At 47.7% G+C, this 17,507-nt stretch overlaps 2 protein-coding genes across 2 annotated transcripts; both read right to left on the minus strand.

The window, feature by feature from the left end:
• Positions 1 to 825: 825 nt before the first annotated feature.
• Positions 826 to 7,841, minus strand: abhd17ab (abhydrolase domain containing 17A, depalmitoylase b). Its single transcript, XM_079739974.1, has 5 exons — positions 7,055 to 7,841; positions 6,168 to 6,487; positions 4,651 to 4,845; positions 3,848 to 4,027; positions 826 to 2,686 (listed from the first exon to the last, which is right to left on the minus strand). The coding sequence occupies exons 2-5, from the start codon at positions 6,479 to 6,481 to the stop codon at positions 2,461 to 2,463; spliced, it is 915 nt and encodes a 304-aa protein (XP_079596100.1). The 5' UTR covers positions 6,482 to 6,487; positions 7,055 to 7,841; the 3' UTR covers positions 826 to 2,460.
• Positions 7,842 to 9,252: 1,411 nt separating this feature from the next.
• LOC307078016 (AN1-type zinc finger protein 5) lies at positions 9,253 to 17,293 on the minus strand. The gene is made up of 6 exons (XM_079739566.1): positions 17,198 to 17,293; positions 16,046 to 16,249; positions 15,621 to 15,732; positions 14,798 to 14,928; positions 14,419 to 14,526; positions 9,253 to 13,549 (listed from the first exon to the last, which is right to left on the minus strand). The coding sequence occupies exons 2-6, from the start codon at positions 16,203 to 16,205 to the stop codon at positions 13,401 to 13,403; spliced, it is 660 nt and encodes a 219-aa protein (XP_079595692.1). The 5' UTR covers positions 16,206 to 16,249; positions 17,198 to 17,293; the 3' UTR covers positions 9,253 to 13,400.
• Between the last annotated feature and the right edge of the window lie 214 nt (positions 17,294 to 17,507).

Below are 17,507 nucleotides of genomic sequence, written 5' to 3' on the forward strand. Positions count from 1 at the left end.
GCGGTCGGGAATTTTCTTTCCTGAGCTGACACTAATAACTTCACCGCCCTAGTGGTCTGATTTCCCCAGAACTTTGACCGACTCCACAGGTTGGGTTGGCTCATCTTCAAGAGCATGCTTTAGAACAAACACATCTAAGGCAACAGCGTCATGGCTAACTATTTAGGAGTTTTACGCATTCAATTGTTGGGTCATTGGTTTTCAGATGTGATAGCGTGAAAGAATGATAAAAAGGAAAGAAAATGAGAGCACGTCCAACAACTTAGTATTCAATGCGTCCCTTGATGGTTTCCCAACGGAAACAGCTAAGCAACTTTTTAAGGATAAAGAACAGCGTCTTCAGTCATCTCTACGGGTGCGTGTTCATTATCTTGAAGTGTTTTCAAATGGGATGCTTTAGTTTACCTTATTTCAAATGACAATGTTGTGACAATATATATACCCTGATCTTCCTGTTTGTTTTCCTTCCTTACACTTTTACAGCCCATTCTACTAGATTGAGAACACTCTTTCATAACCTAAAGTAAAGCGTTTGAGTAAACACAAGCATATGACTAGAGCTTATGACAACTAGTGTTCCTCCTCACCAACCCCCACACCAAACAATCTTCAAAACAAAGTTGGATTCCGGAAGAAAGCTGCTCACCTTCTGACGACCAATAGGTCAGAGGTCATGAGTCAAAGGTTTGTTATGGTCAAAAGGTTTTAAGGACGGTTTCTTTAGCTCATGGATGAAATGGTCAATGGAATGACTTTCTCCTTTTAAGAAGCTAATGAATGTTATACACAGCAATGGAATACGAACAAATTAAGTCCACAAATACATGGAGGAGGAAAATATCTTTATTTACAACAATGAATACATTTTGTATAATTTGAATCAACAGCATAACAATATGTGTTGACCAACCAAAAACACACACACACACACACAGACTCATAAACAGGGCCCATATTGTGCCCATAAACAGTTGCTCTACAAAACTACAGATTTGGTTGTATTGCATTTACCTCCCTGCAAAGCAATATGAAATAACTGCCCAGGCAGGCTTTAGAATTTAACATCTTTTCTTGTGAGAGTGGAAAACACGAGTCTTGACACGATAGAAAAATATGATAGTTTTGCTGAATGCTTTACAATTTGTGTCCAGGGCAAAATGAAAAAATTACATTTCTTGTTAAAACTGCATATTAAGGGACAAGTTGCCAGCCGGAAATAGAGAAAGACGCACTTTAGTCTTTGGTAGAAATATAAACATTACATTTAATCGGCACACACAAACTAAACAATACCATTTGGTTTTTGTTAAACAACCAAGTATACACCTTTAGCTTTGCTCAAGCCAGAGTCTTAACAAACTGGAACCACAAAAAGGGACATACTGCCAATGTTGTGGTCGAGTCTGAAGTCTGGAAAGTGTTACGAGGTATTTCAGGCAAATGTAATCTGTTAAATACAACAATACAAACTGGATGTGCACGAGTGGTGAGTCGGCGTTCAACCAATGCCTTAAAAACAAACTGTATTTTAAATCTGCAGGACCGTGAACAAACCATGTTCACCACCAGTTGATTAAGAAGAGCCCACAGAAAAGATATCATTAGCCGTCAAGAGATATCCCCGTAAATAACACCGCTAAAACAAAACAAACAGCGGGTCTATGGGTCACAGAGGTCAGTGTTGGACCAACCACTACTTTAATGTTACAAGGATTATCAAAACGTAAAGCAGGGTTTACATCCACCCGAATATGTACAAACGACTGAGCACTCGGACGTCACTCCGAGGGGTACAGAGTCAAAACGCGGCGGGGTATAGTGCATTTGACGCGCGGTTACTTGGAGCATAGCAGCAGAGCATGTGTCACCAAACATCTTGGTCTCGTTAGTCATAATAAGCGGCACTGGTTTCAACCCGATAGAACGATGTACGAATTAGAAAGGGAGAATGCATCGACGGATCGAAGCGTTTCACCATTATCATACAAAACACACTAAATACTAAAAGTTTTACATTTGAGAAATAAAATGCCCCAGGTCGAGGGGGAGATGCAGCACATGGAGGCGCTGGCTCTAAGAGAGACCCCCAACACCAGCCGAATGTTGGGGAGACGCATGGGACTGGGCTCCAGGCCCCAGGACAGGTGAGTCTTGGAGAAGAGGCGTTGGGGGGGGGGGGGAGCATGCTTGGCTCCGCCTACGCTGGCTGTGTTGGTGCTGCTGACTGTAGTCTCGGCTTCCTGTAGTCTCGGCTTCCTGTAGTCTCGGCTTCCTGTAGTCTCGGCTTCCTGTAAAAAAAAACTTCTGGAGTTCTGGAGGGAGGAGAGGCGGGTTGTGATTCTACACTTTGGTAAGCGCATTTCAGGGAGATCCTCGTCTGGTTGTGGGTCAGTAGCACGCCCACGACGACGATGACGGGGGGTCAGTAGGAGAGGGGAGGAGCACTCCCCCTTCCCACCTCTAGGGGCGCTGTGCGGCCAGCTCCTGCCCTATGAAGCGGCGCAGGCGCTCCAGGTACTGGGAGTAGAGCTCGATGTCGTTGTGGCCGGCGCCCTCCACCCAGAGGGGCTCCACCGCCTTGGGGCAGCGCTCGTACAGCGCCAGGCCGTGGGAGAAGTCGATCACCTCGTCCTCTGTCCCGTGGATGATCAGCGTCGGGGACGTGATCTTAGAGACCTTCTCGATGCTGAGGGGGGAGGGAGGGAGAGGAGGGGAGGGAGGCACAGATTACCGTTAGTATTAGCAATGCAGCCGCCGCTTTTAACCCGAGTGACTAAAGGCTCAGTTATGGTTCCACGCCGACGCAACGCAAGGATCACACGACGCCTCGACGCAGTCGTGAACCCGTTTCGGTTCTGCGTCGGGTTTTAGCGCTTAGTGGTTTTGAGCGGACCAATCACAGCCCTTGCTGCTGCGTGCGCCTTTTGGGAGGCGCACGTCCGGCCCTTGCGGTGGACGCAAGGACGGTCCGCAATTACGGTCGGCAAGGACGTAATGGGTCCGTAAAGCCCCTTGCGTTGCGTTGAGGCGGAACCATAAATTTGCCTTAACAGTGAATTCAGATACACGTCATGAAGCGTCTGCAGTCCGCACCCATCAGTGCTGAAGCAAAACGGGCAAGGTGCGAGCACCAGCGCTTTGATGCGAGACGCACAGGACAGGAAAAAGCCATTTGATTGGTTAACCTCAGAGAGCGACCTCTGAGCTTGTTGACAACTTACGGCTGTGCAACGTCAACCCGTAAAGGACTCCTCAAAGCAGCTCAGCAGTCGGTTTAACAAGAGTAGGTAAATTAATTAAATCGTAAAAGGAAAACCAAACCGCCCTCTTTCAGATCGCCTACAGACAGCTTTAGGGAGGGTGTAGCCAGAATGTTGGTCTGAGGTTACCTGGTCAGTGTAAACACCTTGCAATAGCATGGTTTAACCAACAGAGGGCGAGTATATATTTACCTCTTACTGTATACTTTTGAAAACTTGTGCATTAAAGTTAGGATTTGGACCAGGATCAATCTATAGCACTGCTATATACCCCACATAAATAAATATTAAGCAAATATTTTTAGAGTTAGTTATTTAAGAGATGGTTTACCCTTCAATGCAATATTTAACCAGGAAATAAAATGAGGACCCTAATGGTTTCTTCACTTGCACACACACACACACCTACACACACAGACACACACACACACACGCACACACACCACACGGAGGATTCACAAATGATGGCATCAAGGTGGACTAGTGTGATTTCGGTTTTGTCCTTTTTATATTAGTACTATCAACAGATTCATTTATAATGATCATAATAATATAATTGTGTAGTGCTTGGCGGGCGCGGGACTCACTTGGGGAAGGCGTCGAAGCAGTAGGTGTTCTTGGTCTCCGGGAACGCCACCCTCATGCCGGAGGTGAGCGGGGAATGCAGCACCACGGCGGCACACTCGTAGCGCGACGCCAGGTCCACCGTGGGCACCGTGCCAATGCTCTGGCCGTACAGGATGATGTTCTCAGGGCTGATGCCGTACCTGGGGGGAAGGGAACACATTCAATATCCTCTGGGCCGGAAACAAGTACTACTGGTACTGGGGCGGCAGTGGCTCAGGAGGTGGAGCGGGTCCGCTGGTAACCTGACGGTTGCTGGTTCGATCCCCGGCTCCGACTAGCTGGGTGTCGAGGTGAACCCGAGTGAGACGCCCTCACCCTGACTGCTCCCGACCAGCCGGCTGTCGCCTGGCATGGCCCACACCGCCGTCGGTGTGTGTATGCGTGCATGAATGGGTGAATGTGAGGCAATATTGTGAAGCGCTTTGGGTACAAGCGCTGTGTAAATGCAGTCCATTTACCATTCAAGTACATTGTGCCATGTAGACATCTTTTATCCAAAGAGCTTTACACGTAGAGCAGAGTCAGCCATCGTATCAAACCCGCCCCCTATTCAGTACACCGTTCTGATTGGTCCTGACCCGGGCCAGGACTGCTGAAAATCTGTCCGGACGGAAGGGGGTGTTTGGAGGCATATTCCAGAACTAAAACATGAGCTTGAGCTCGCAGATACATCTGCAAACTCCTCCATCTAAAGGCTTACTTCATCCTTCAAGACCCTGGCAGTCTCCAACCCCCCCCCCCCCCAGCGGCGTTCTGTCCGTACCGCGTGCGCAGTGCGTGCCAGGCGGCGTCGATGTCGGCGTACAGGTTCTTCTCCGAGGGCTTGCCCGTGCTGGCGCCGTAGCCGGCGTAGTCGTAGGAGAAGATGTTGCAGTTGATCCGCGTCCCCAAGCCGATGTAGAAGCTGCTCATCTGACCCAGGTCCACCGCGTTACCGTGGGAGAAGAGCACCGTGAACCTGGGGGGGGGGAGAGGGAGAGGGAGGGAGATTTGAAGGGTTAGGTAAACCCCAGTCTAAATGACACCTTCAGCCTACGAGTTAAAGAAAATAAGCGTTCCGAGTCGACCCAAGTAACAGATCTTGGGTCTGCTGTTAACCGCTGTTGAACAACTCTACATATCTTAGTCAACAATAAACACACAATAAGTTCACAAAGACTTTGTGAGACCAAAAGGTTTCAACTGTTAATAAGGTATTTTTGATTAAATGATACCTTTGTGCTATTTTTATAAACTAAACGATTTGACTGCTTGGTTAAAGGCATTAAGAGGCCATTTCCCTTAATGTTGACTGTTGTTTCAAATAGGTCACACAAATTAACTGAATCATGAGAAATGACAAAACAAAATCAAATGTTTTTTTAGTGGGGTTTTCTAATAAAGCAGAATAATTCAGCTTTAAAAAGGAATTTGGTGACAGAGTTCTGGACAATCTGCCTTCTATCTTGCTCCTGTAATGTCCTCATTATCATTCTAACTTTCAGTTTATCCGTCCCAGCGTATGGACTTGTAGACGATAGACTGAAGCCTTGAAGTCTGTCTCCTGCCAACAGGTGTTTCACTGCCAATAGCGGCCTGGGCTGGATCCATTTCAAATCACTTGTACTTCTGGGCATTTAGTAGCAGGGTATCCGCTGGCTCTGGCCCTTTATTTATGACCTTTTGCTGTTTAGAGAAATGGAAACCACAGAAATTGTGAAAGTATACTTCTCCAAGGGGCTTTTTGTTTAGACACCGATGCAGTTAATGCTTTGCTCCCAGGCATTCCACCCAGAACACGACACTGCTGCCATATTGGGTTAAGTTTGAACGTATTCAAGAGGGTAATGCTAGATAGCCCTCACGACAGGATTGATAGGTCGGTAACGTGACCACCTCTATTTCTTATTCATTGATTTGGGGAATTTAGGAGTAACAGAGGAAGCAAAGAACAGCAAGGAGGGCATCTGTCTGTGAGTGTGGCTAATTCACCCCACAAACACGTTGAAACCTGCAAAATGAAGAAGTGAAACAAAAAGCAAAAGAAAATTAAAAAGATAAACAATACAGAGAAGAGGCAGACGACAAAGCAGGAAGGTGAAGCCTTTCAACCACAACAGGATGTCAGGGATGAGGGGGGTGGGGGGAAGCAGCACACAGAGAGACTGGGACTCCCGGCACAACAACCAGCCACACAACTGGGAGCTGCCAAGCTCAAGGCACTACTCAGCCACCTGCTCATGAGTATCAGTTCATGACAGCGCGATGGGGGGGGGGGGGGGGGGGGGGGGAACGACTCACCTGGCAGTGGGGGCACAGCGGATGTACATGCAGCCCACTTTGTTGCCGCGGGCCGAGCGCGTGAGGAACACCTCGGTGGTGTCCAGCTCTCGCTGGGAGTACTGGAACTCGGCGCGGTCCGTCAGGTGGAGCTTCCACCTGACGGAGCCCAGGCCGCCCGCCGCCCCGGGGGGCAGGGCGGGGCCGGCGTCCGGGTCGGGCAGGAGGGTGTAGGTGGCCTCGGGGGGCAGGAAGGCCAGCTTGGCGGCGATGCGGCCGGGGCAGGGGGGGCAGCAGAACAGGCAGCACAGCTCGCTCAGAGAAAGGCCGTTCATAGTGTACTGTGGAGAGAGAGAGAGAGAGAGAGAGAGAGAGAGGGAGAGGGAGAGAGGGAGAGAGAGAGAGAGGGAGAGAGAGAGAGAGAGAGACAGAGAGAGAGAGAGACAGAGATAGACAGAGAGACAGAGAGACAGAGAGAGAGACAGAGAGACAGAGAGAGACAGAGAGAGAGAGGGGGGCATGGACAGGGGATCACTGTCTAATGAATACGCATTGATCACAGTGTTGAGACAATGCAGTGATTATGATGTGGTGGCGTATAAGGCATCCTGTGTCTTCCTGACTGCACATGCGATTAAGGGAAGATAAATATAAGTTTGGTCTTATTAGACATTGTAATGTGGACATTATCATTCTGTATAATTCATGACTATTCTGCTTTAGCTGGTTCATCTCCTCTCGGCTGAAGAGTTGTACAGAATTTACTTCGGTTGTCACTCTATGCAAGCAATGAAGTGAATCCGCCGATTGACCAATAAGCACAGACTTTAGATCACAACAATGTCAAATAATTAAGTGTTCATGTTTTGTCGTATAATGTGTGCAGATGACGGTAAAAGAAAACATACCTGTTGAGATGAAGGTCGTATTTAGGTTCAATAAGTTATAAAACAGACTAAAGGAACAGTTCCACACAGCAAGATTGCCACACACACAATGACAGCAGAAGTTAAAGCGTCCAGTCAGCAGGAGGCGGAAGGAGTAAGCTGAAGATAAGCCCGCGGGCCAACGCGTTATTCACAGCCCGTAAGAACCGCACAGAGTTCTGATATCGAAGTCCACATCGGATCCATGTCCGTCATCGATCAGAGGATAACGAGTGATTGAACTCTGAAGTCTGTAAAAGTGAAGAGAAAAAGGCAGATCCGTCCCCTCGTTAAAACTTGGCTTAGCTTTGTTGACAGCTGGCTCCCGGGTTTACAAGCCGATCTAAACTAAAACCACCCGATCCGGATCTCCACACATTAAACCAAGTCCATAATCGCTCGGTTCGGTTTTACGGATCAAACATCCACACGGCACAGTTCCGTGTTTCCACCGTTTGTTGATCCGTGAAGCTCGTCGTTTTCTGCGGTCGGTAACGCGAGTCACGAACAACCGGAGAGTCCAGTCTCTCCGCCCCGGTCCAAGTCCACCGGGACACCGGCCAGGAGATAACACTGCGGCTAGTATCAAGATCGATGCACTTTATGTTTCAACTAACTTTACAGTCGCGGCTGTCATTTAAATTAACCCCTGCTTTGCCGAGTGTTTCCCTTCTCTCCTTACCGCATCCGGAAGTGACAACCGGGAGGAAATTACGTCAGAAAGCTTCAGTGGAAAACACCGGGAAGCGACCTGGGACCGGACTGATTATTGCGGTGTGGCCACCGGTAACAAATAATACTGGAACGATGACAAAGCAGGGTGTTCTTCCCTCTGTAATTTCGATTGATGAAAGTCTGAAAGATCCCGACGAATAATGTGCGTGCGCACGTTGGCTGCGCAGTTCCCTACGTGTCCACCGCGCGCGTTCCTCTCAGACAGTAGACATGACGTCATAACCCAAAATAAAAAAAAACGACTGACACACGATGAGGGGGACAGGACGGCCAAGATTGAAACACAAAAGTTACTTTTGATGTTGACAATTTGATGATAACAAGTTTAATTTTAATGAAATCAATGCACCTGGATGAAAACACTCGAGTGCACCTTTGCCATTTATAACTGGCTTAGTTCCTTCATCCTCCCCTCTGGCACCGGGCAGGGAGCATGGAGCACATGGGCCCTAATAGGATGAATGTATGCACCCCAGTTGAACCGAACGTCCGCCTCGTAGATCCAGAGGATTCCAAACGTTTGACACAAATGCATGTACTACGGAAGAGGATTAGGGCCACATGTGAATATATTTTTTAGTTCAGAGTTTAAAGTCAGAATTCAGACTTTAAACTCAGACAGATATTCACATGTGATCCTAATCCTCTATGATTTCATCCTCGTCGGTGAAGGATGAGGACTCGCACTCTTGAAACCTATTGTCGGCTATAACTCTCATCCTGGATCAAACCCCCGGGTTTGGGTCAGTAACACTGTAGTGACACTGGAATAGTGTCACATGGGTAAAAAAAATAATTACATATGCCCTACATATTGTGACCTCATTAAGGAGTCGATAATTGTGTTTTACTGCTCGTTGACATTTTCTTATTTTGCATAAGTTTTGCCTTATAAGCCATCTAATATGTACTAATATTTCTAACCATCGTGTTTCAATTTAATTCCAAGTCCACTGACTTAATTTCATGCTTTTCGGACACAGTAAATTGGAGATTCTGAATATTGTTGTACAGAATATTATGGAAGGCGAATGTTGCAGCAGGCATGGTCTCTCCATCCTGGACGATGGTGATAATCAGTGATACTTTGTCTCAAACATATTTATATAAATAATAATAATAATGCAGGAAAAATTCACGATTTTGCTGTTCCTTCAACAACAGAAAATGCAGTACAACTGCTTGTGTGTTTTACCAAATGAGACTTTGACTTAGTCAACGTTTATATTTAATAGCCTCTGGGGATACGGTCATAAACATTGTTTTGTGTATCAAAGGGACCGACACAGCAAATTGCCTATTGTCTGAGGCTATTTCTTCTTGTGTTTTGCTGAGTCGGAAATACCCCAGAAAGATACCATTTCCCCTAGACATGGTCTGCAACGAAATTAATGCACTCAACATTTCAATGTATATTATTGTGCCAAAAAGAAAAAGGGAACAGCTTTTTAAAATAAACTTTGATTTTATTGTTTTACGTACTCTTACACATCATACAATCCTAAATTCTGAAAGAAAATCAAAAGAAGATATCTGGTGGTGTTTCTGGGGGACTGGACACCATTTCCTGCAGGACATAATATTATGAACATTGTAGATTTCAGAAATGAATTGAGCTGTAACTAATACCGTTCCTTACACATGTTTTGCAGTAATAAGATTCACTCAGACAACTCTATCTCCATGTATTAATTCTTACCCATACTTCTATCTGATGAAGGCAATGATTATGTTACATTTTCTACAAGACTAGAATGGCAGAGACTGAGAAATCAGAAGTAACTCAAGAGAGATGGGTATACGCATCAAAGAGGAACCCTAGAATATCTACAGTGTGGCTGCCTGAACTGCTGGTGCTAAATTCTCTCAGCAAGGAAAAACTTGCTGTGATTAAACGGTCTCAGATAATATACATTAGAGCTGGCTTATGTCTGTCTCTGGTTAAAAATTAAAATAATAATAAAACCGCCAATCATCAGAACTCTATCTCCGGGGGTATCGTTTGATAAATATGACACATCACTGCAATGCTGGGTTATTGTGGTGGTTTACATTCAAACCGCTCACATTTTTCAAATAAATAAATACAAAAGGAAGATATGAGCAGTCATGAGAAAAGGTGTGAACTGACAACGGCTTGGTTCACACATCAAAACAATCATCCGCAGCCAACGCGCCAGAACCTTCTGTGACACGCCAGCTCTCTGAACCCCTCTGCAAGCCTTCATTCAGCATGGCAAGGGCCTGTCAAGCAACACTGTCTCCAATCCTCGCCTGGGAGTAGTATGTTATCATTGTTTTTTTAGAGAAGTCTCAGAATGGACCCTTCAGAGCTGGTTCTTATCACAGCGCGCCCAGGACTGTGTATGTAGCATCATCACAGAACCATCCTGTGACTGCCAACCAGAGTGTACAGGAGCCAATGTTCCACTACAGCTGAAGCACAAATGAAACCCAACAAGGTTCTAGGGGGCTTTTTGGTTCCTGTTTCTTTGAAGTGACCGAGGTGTTGGATTACAGAGCCCGTGTGTTCCAAACCGCTAAGCTCCTTTAGGCCTGTCCATCAGTAAGACTTTAAAGATAGTTGGGTGATAAAAGCCAATTCCACCATCAGCCAGGCCAGGACTAAATACAGCCCGGACAAACGAGTGATATCCTGTAGTTCTATAGTGGAGGAGAAGCAATTCACATTATACGGCAGCACCATAGAAGGGGGGGGGGGGGGGGGACTACAACAGGCATACAAGTGGCTATTGTCTGCCTCTATTGACTCTTTTGTTGTTGATATACAGCCATGATGGAGGAAAAAACAATGGCGGAACTCAAAAACTACCGCGGACATTAGTTTGGCCTAAAAATCAAACTACATGGCTTCTCTACTATTAGTAATTTTGTTATTTAAGAAAAAGAATCATAGGGCTTATCGCGGGATAGCTATTACCAAAACCTTCTGAACACTTGAAAACAAAACGAAACCCAGTTACAGCCTTGTGGCGATGACTGACCTTAATATCCACAGAGGCAGCCTGTTTCAACACACTTTACGAGACCTGCCGCGAAGACAGTGCAGGGCTCGGGTCAATTAAGTGAGAGGGTACACAAGAGAATCCCATTCATCCATATGGATGGACTGGACCATTGGCCTGATAGAGTGGTATTGGGTCAGGGAAGTCTTGGACCTACACCAGGTGATGCAGCACAGCAGGAAAACCTCAGTAGTCTAGCGGTGTTCCCGTTGGGTTTGACCTCCTCAAAAGATCCACTATTTCACCACATCTTTAGATAACACTGTCATTAAGCAGATTCTTTTACCCAAAGGGATGACCACTATCGGAGCAAGGTGGGGGTAAGTTAATTGTGTAGCCACAAGCAATCCTTTGCAAAGTTACATAGTGCAGGTTCAAGTAGGCGATCATTCCAACGCTTTAAACAATCCTGCATGTGACACTTGTCTCGATAAGCCAATGAGTGGAACATTCTCTACAACCGTTATCCAGAACTTAAGATGGAAAATGAACAACCTATCGATAAACGGGGGCGATAAAACCAGTTCTTTTTGTGGCACTCTCTTTTGGGTATTAATGAAAAGCACTTTATACAGACAGTTTTTTTTTATACCTTAATCCCAACACCCTAAAAGGTCTTCTGGCAACAATCTACATACAAGTATACTATATGAGTAGGAGTCATATGGTATTTACATTTGGGAAGAAATCAAAAGTTAGTGGAGTCCAGTTAAGGTGAACCATAGCGGCGGTTTAAGCCATGCATTGCTTTGTGCTACGGCTGTGTCTTCAAACAGTCTCACTTCTTTTTCCACACTCGGCAGTCCAGTACAAAAGAACGCCGCCCCCTACGGATGACTGCGTACGGACGCATGCATACGGGTGGGCTCTCACGGGGGAGTGGCTGAGGGAGATCTTCGGGGACTCTCCGGAATCGGACCACGACTTCTAAGCACAGCAAAGCAAATCTTTATTATTGCAACAGAATCGACCCCCGCCGGCCGCGGCCGTCTGAATGTCACCGTGGAGCGAGCGGAAGCCGGTTCTCGCTCCGCGCGTCTTAGTGGTCTGCTGGTGGTCGGAGGAAACGGGAGCTCTGTGGTACTCCAGGGAAAACGGAAAAGAAAAAAGGGGCCTCGAATCAGAGAAGGGGCCTCCGATCGGAGGAGGGGCCTGCCTCCACCCAGACAAGACGGTCCCCCCCCTAATTCCAAGAGCGGGGGGGGGGGGGGGATATGCCGGGGCAGGTCTGCTTCTGCACAGATGGACTTTAGAAAGGATGGAGAATGATCTCCCTCCCCCCCCCCCCCAGACGCTGAACGAAACTGCTGCTGTGGCACCTGTTTGTCATCTTCAAACACCGCTTCATCCTGTCATGTTTCGCTCCCCAAACCCAAAGACGACGAGATACTAAACTGCACAATCTTTGACCGGCTTAACTGGACTCGACTCTTAATATGTCAAGAGCTGGTATATTTTTCGTTAAAATGATTACATAATCATGATGGAATACTTTAATAGAATTGAAAAGGTTAATGGCAAACCCCTGACGCCGATTTGCCGACACATGCCCCCCCCCCCCCCAATCCTCCAGCACAAACCAACCAAACCATAAAAAAATAAATAGACTGCAATCACACGATTCAAGCTAACTACAATATATTAATATAGATCTTCTGATGTCATACGCTCAATCTAACAAAAAAGGAGAAAAAAAATATATGTACATAAATCAATCACTGGGTTGAAGTAAAAGGCCCCCCCCACTCTGCGCCCACTTCGACTGCTCATGCACCCCACATCAGTATAATCAACTCATCAAATAACGCTCTAAGGAGCCACTGATTGGGTGAGCACAACACGAGGAGAGGGGGAAGAAAACGCTTCTAAAATTGGATAAAAAATAAAACCGGCCAAATCATCAATCTGCGTATTTTTTGTTAAAGGGAGTACAGCCTCCCAAAAATGTTTGAGAAGAAAAAACAGCGTCCTGCAGAACTCCCGGTCCGTTCCTTGGGTTGCTAGCTTTGGACCAATGAGCCGAGTCTCTCCTTCTCGTATGGGTTAACCGTTGGCTCACTTCACCCCCCGGTTTCACCACTTCACACCCCGGTTTCATCACTTCACCCCCCGTGGTTTCATCACTTCACCCCCCGTGGTTTCATCACTTCACCTCGCGGGGTTAAATAGACAGCATCGGCCCCGGCGGGAGAGACGATGAAACAAAAAAAAAAAGGGGTAAAACGAACCGGTCCTCCCTGGTAGCAACAGCAGTACCACAGGCCACGCCCACAGCCCTCTCTCCATGCTCTAGGTAATGTTCACTCACATGTTCACGCACGCACGCACACACACGCACACACACACAAAGTTCAGTTTCAAACCGTGGCTGGAGGAGAGAGAGAGAGCGAGGGGGAGAGAGGCTTACAGAGGGAGGGCTGAGACTGCACCTACCCCACCCTCCCGCGGAACCCGGAAAGCCGTTCGCAAGTCAGGGTGGATCTAGCCCGCCGTCCGTTTCTACATTGTCCCAATGATTCACGCAGGTCATGAGGAAGAGGAGGGACAGCCGCGGCGCCCTCCCTCCCTCATAACTTCTGGATCTTCTCCGCCACCACGATGGGGTTCTCCTTGCGGATGCGGGCGGCGGCGGCGCCCCGGTAGTCGTAGGGACAGTCGTGTTTGTCGGAGTAGCGGTGGATGGCGCAGAACAGGTTCCCGCAGCGGCAGTCGAAACCTGCAGGGGGAGCAGGGAGAGGGCCGGAGTCAGTCAAACACAGAAGCTCCCCTCGTCGCTCCATTTACATGGGCCCTGCACGCCAACACAAAGCATTTCACACTGGAGGGTGGGGTGTGTGTGTGTGTGTGTGTGTGTGTGTGTGTGTGTGTGTGTGTGTGTGTGTGTGTGTGTGTGTGTGTGTGTGTGTGTGTGTGTGTGTGTGTGTGTGTGTGTGTGTGGCAGTACACTGTGAAATGCGCCACAGGACTGCAGTATGTTACTCTCAGGTCCAAAGTCCCTCTATTCAGAGTGCAATCATTGCACTCAATGTGGAACTGTGGCTTTTCAATGCAATGCTGAATGGAGTGCATTTATATATCGCAATTCTCTAAACTGTGGCCACCCCTTTATAACAAGGGCCTGACATTCACCCCTGTCGTACACACTTTGTTGAGGTTGCCATGGTACATGTGACAAAATTGACACTTAAAAAATACACATCAATGTTGATTCTGTTACAGAAGCTGTCTTGGCCAAATGGGTAAGAGTAAAGGTTATTTAATTTCTATCAACCTCCTTTTTTATACATATCAAATCAAATAAACCAAAAATGACAGCCATTAAAAACAGATCCGTATATTAATGTGCTGCATTGATATAGAAATTAGGACAACATGTTTTTAAATGTTGCAGTAATCCTCTGCATTACAAAGAGATAAGGGCTTTAACAGTGGGGGGGGGGGGGGGGGGGGGGGGGGGGGGGGGGGGGGAAGCAGAACCTCATTAGGCAGCTCTGGTGACCCATAAACCTTTGAACCTCGCCTGAGCCGACTGCTGTGTGTGCGTATGTGCGTGCTGCATTCCTTTAAGGCCTTTTCCTTCCTCACCAGTAAGGCCCACTTTCTTCCGGCAGGAGAAACAGCGGTTCTTTTTCTTGTTTTTATCGGGGGTCTGGTCACCGTCAGAAGAGGTCTGCGCTGCTTCCCCCTGGGGCCCTGAGACAATAAAAACACACACAGGGCTGTAGTCAGTAAAAGGGGGGGGGGGGGCAACGACACTAAAAAGGGGGCACACACTAATTAGCTTAAGTTTCAACAGTGAATCAACGTAACCATGAAGAGGACCAGGAGAAGACGAGAGAACGTCTCGCAGACAGTCAGGGTGGGATAACGAGTCGGCTGAGAAGGTCAGAGCAAGCCCCAGACCACCGCACTGTACTGCGGTGGTGTGCTATGTATAGGTCATCACGCTGCCTGGGGGTCTCACCTGTGTTTTTGGATGTGCCCTCCTCTTCGTCTTCGTCAGCCTCGGCCCGGTCCGAGTCTACGGTTGCTGCCGTGTCTTGGGAGATGCTCATGGCGGTCATCTGCTGGGTCACTGGGCTGGGCGAACTGGGACTGAAGAAAAAGGTCAAGGCATCGAGTGAAACAAGTTTGGAGACAGAATGCCCCGGGCCACTGGGCCTGGCGCGTGTGTCATGCACGTCTGACAATTAGCTTCTTTCCTCCCGCCAATTTTATTTTCAATTTGACGATCAGAAATGAGATCTGCTGTCGACTGCAGTAGGGAGCGTTTGGTCCAAGGGTTTCCTCCCCTCGGTTCAGGGTTGTTCCACAAACCACCGCACGTGTCAGAGCGCCTCATACTGTAACTACATTATGATGCGTCGCAGGGACGTCCTCTGAAAGACCCTAGGATGCTCAGAGAGCCCCCCTGGTTTAATCAAATAAAGGCTTCATCCTTCAGTAAAGAGGGAGAATTAACAGATGGGACTGAGAATGAAACCAATACAAAGTGCAAATGTTTGAGCCTTAGTGTCGTCAACGGAAGGCCACAGATGTGGTTCATTTGAGAACATGATGAACCCGGTTAAATCTTTCACTGTGATAACGCTGCACTCGTCTTCTGTTGTTAATCCTCCTGACGACTTCAGGCCATAACGTCAAAGATAAAGTTCAACGTTGTGATAATGAGTTGCACTGGTATTGAACACAACAAAAGCGCTTGAAAGCGCTTTGAAGCGCTTAAAACAAACCACCTTCCTATGCTGCGAGTGAGTGAGTGTCTGTGCGTGTGTCTGTGTCTGTACCTCGGCGTTCTCTCCTCCGGGGGCGTTCCCACCTCCTCTTCGCAGGGTTCCGAGGTGGCGACCTCCACAGACGCACCGGCTGCTCCCGGGGAGCCCAGAGGTGAGCCAGCAGCTGTGAGGAGGATGAGACGGAGCAGACACTCAGTATTGACAACCTGCAGCGCTCCGACGCCCAGCCTGCAGCTCACACTATGCATGGGCGTGTATTGAATTATGTCACACACATGCCATCCATGGCCTACATATGACTGCCACAACAATTAAAATATCTGTGGTTGTGGTGGACCGCCCCAATCAGTGGTTTTACCTTCCTGCCAAACCTTTGACAATACCAGGGAAATAGCCACTTTGCCGCTCAAAAGGTTACCCCCCCTCCCGTATCTGCCCCCCTATCCTCATGGGGTACCCCTCCATCACCCACATACCTTTTTCTCCTGGGGGGCTGGACCGCCCCCCTCCCTGTTGTCTCTGCAGGTGTTCCTTGTAGCAGACAGAGCACATGCCATTGGTGCGGGGGTTACCATAGAAACCACATCCCATCGTGCAAAGCATTGGCACTTGCGTTTGATTGGTCTCCTGTGCCATACTCTCTGAAAGAAAAGGGGTAAGGGGAATGGGAGAGGATTTGCCTGAAAACAGGGTTGTAAAAGTTAGTCGATATAGTTCAGAGACTGGAACTCGGCATTGGGGTACACTTGGTAGATATAAAGTAGAGTTATGGGAAAGGACAGGTTTCAAATTAGAAGATAAATCCAATTTATCTACTTGGCTGGGATAAAAAAAAAAAATCATCATCATTTGAATAAAACCTTAGTGTCAACAAACTTAATCGAAAAAGATCAAATCGTAAACAGGTCGTCATTCGACTGTCAACAAGCCAACAAGGCAGAAACTCTACAAGGGAGCGTGAACAACAAGGGGTCCGTGACAATACAGCGCGTTACTATAGCGGTGACCCCCTGGCTCTCCGGGCAGCAGTGTGTTCTGGTCGGATTCAGAATGTGACGTGTGTCAGTGGTGTTTGGATCAGGATGAGCAACATTCATTGAGAGAAGGATGACAACTAGGCCCACGGACTCACGTACACAACACCCATCAAATCATCCCAATAAACCCCCATAGCTTCGTGCTTCTTTCAGGGCTGACAGGAGAACAACAATAGGGCCGAGGGCCGGGTGGAAACACTTTTTAGTGTTCAGGCAGCGGCCGACACAAACCATGGCGTGTTGTGTTTGCATCGCTCAAAGACCAACGCTGTCGACATTAGCCCGACAGGCTAGCTGTCCGATGTGTTGTACATGCCATTTAAACCCCAATACAACAACAACATAACCCAGAAATAGTAATATCTCATTGTATCGCAAAGAAAAAGTCGAATAAAGCCACCCTCCGTGGAAATCAGCAGCAACGCTTTGGATTATTTGGACCAAAACCGGATCATTGTGTTGGATAGCCAACAGCTAGCAGGCTAGCATTAGAAGCTAAGCCGAAAAACAGTGCGCATCTCCCACGGTGACCCGGTACTGGTGCCGTTCCACCATATAAATTCACCGCATGTAACCGGAATAAAGACGTACCTGTTATCGACCGAGCCGAGCGGTGCGGACGACCTGAGTCTACGAGTGTGCCCGGTACCCTCCGGTGCGCGCGGCCTCCCCAGCGCAGCCTCCCGACATCAGACAGCAGCGACCATGACGTCACCCCCAGCAACAATTAATCACTTCTTCACAGGGGCTGCTGGGTGGAAGGATTTAAACCCGTTTTAACCATCAAAACATACATATGTATGTATGTACCAACCATATAGGGACTTTAACCAAACATATACAAATGGCGTTTGTTGGGTCTTTAGATGAACATGGTATGCCATGGGAATTTTCATCACAA

The sequence above is a fragment of the Pollachius pollachius genome (genome assembly GCF_949987615.1).
Source record: "Pollachius pollachius genome assembly, chromosome: 7".
Taxonomy (NCBI): Eukaryota; Metazoa; Chordata; class Actinopteri; order Gadiformes; family Gadidae; genus Pollachius; species Pollachius pollachius.

What these genes read in the sequence shown, in the direction of transcription:
- abhd17ab (XM_079739974.1), bottom strand. Translation starts at nt 6,481, where the DNA reads ATGAACGGCCTTTCTCTGAGCGAGCTGTGCTGCCTGTTCTGCTGCCCC. An exon ending in CGCTGTGCCCCCACTGCCAG is followed by an intron (nt 4,846 to 6,167) that starts GTGAGTCGTTCC and finishes CCCCCCCCCCAG; the next exon opens with GTTCACGGTGCTCTTCTCCC. An exon ending in TGGCACGCACTGCGCACGCG is followed by an intron (nt 4,028 to 4,650) that starts GTACGGACAGAA and finishes CCTTCCCCCCAG; the next exon opens with GTACGGCATCAGCCCTGAGA.
- LOC307078016 (XM_079739566.1), bottom strand. Translation starts at nt 16,205, where the DNA reads ATGGCACAGGAGACCAATCAAACGCAAGTGCCAATGCTTTGCACGATG. An exon ending in CCGGAGGAGAGAACGCCGAG is followed by an intron (nt 14,929 to 15,620) that starts GTACAGACACAG and finishes CTTTTTCTTCAG; the next exon opens with TCCCAGTTCGCCCAGCCCAG. An exon ending in GAAGAAAGTGGGCCTTACTG is followed by an intron (nt 13,550 to 14,418) that starts GTGAGGAAGGAA and finishes CTCCCCCTGCAG; the next exon opens with GTTTCGACTGCCGCTGCGGG.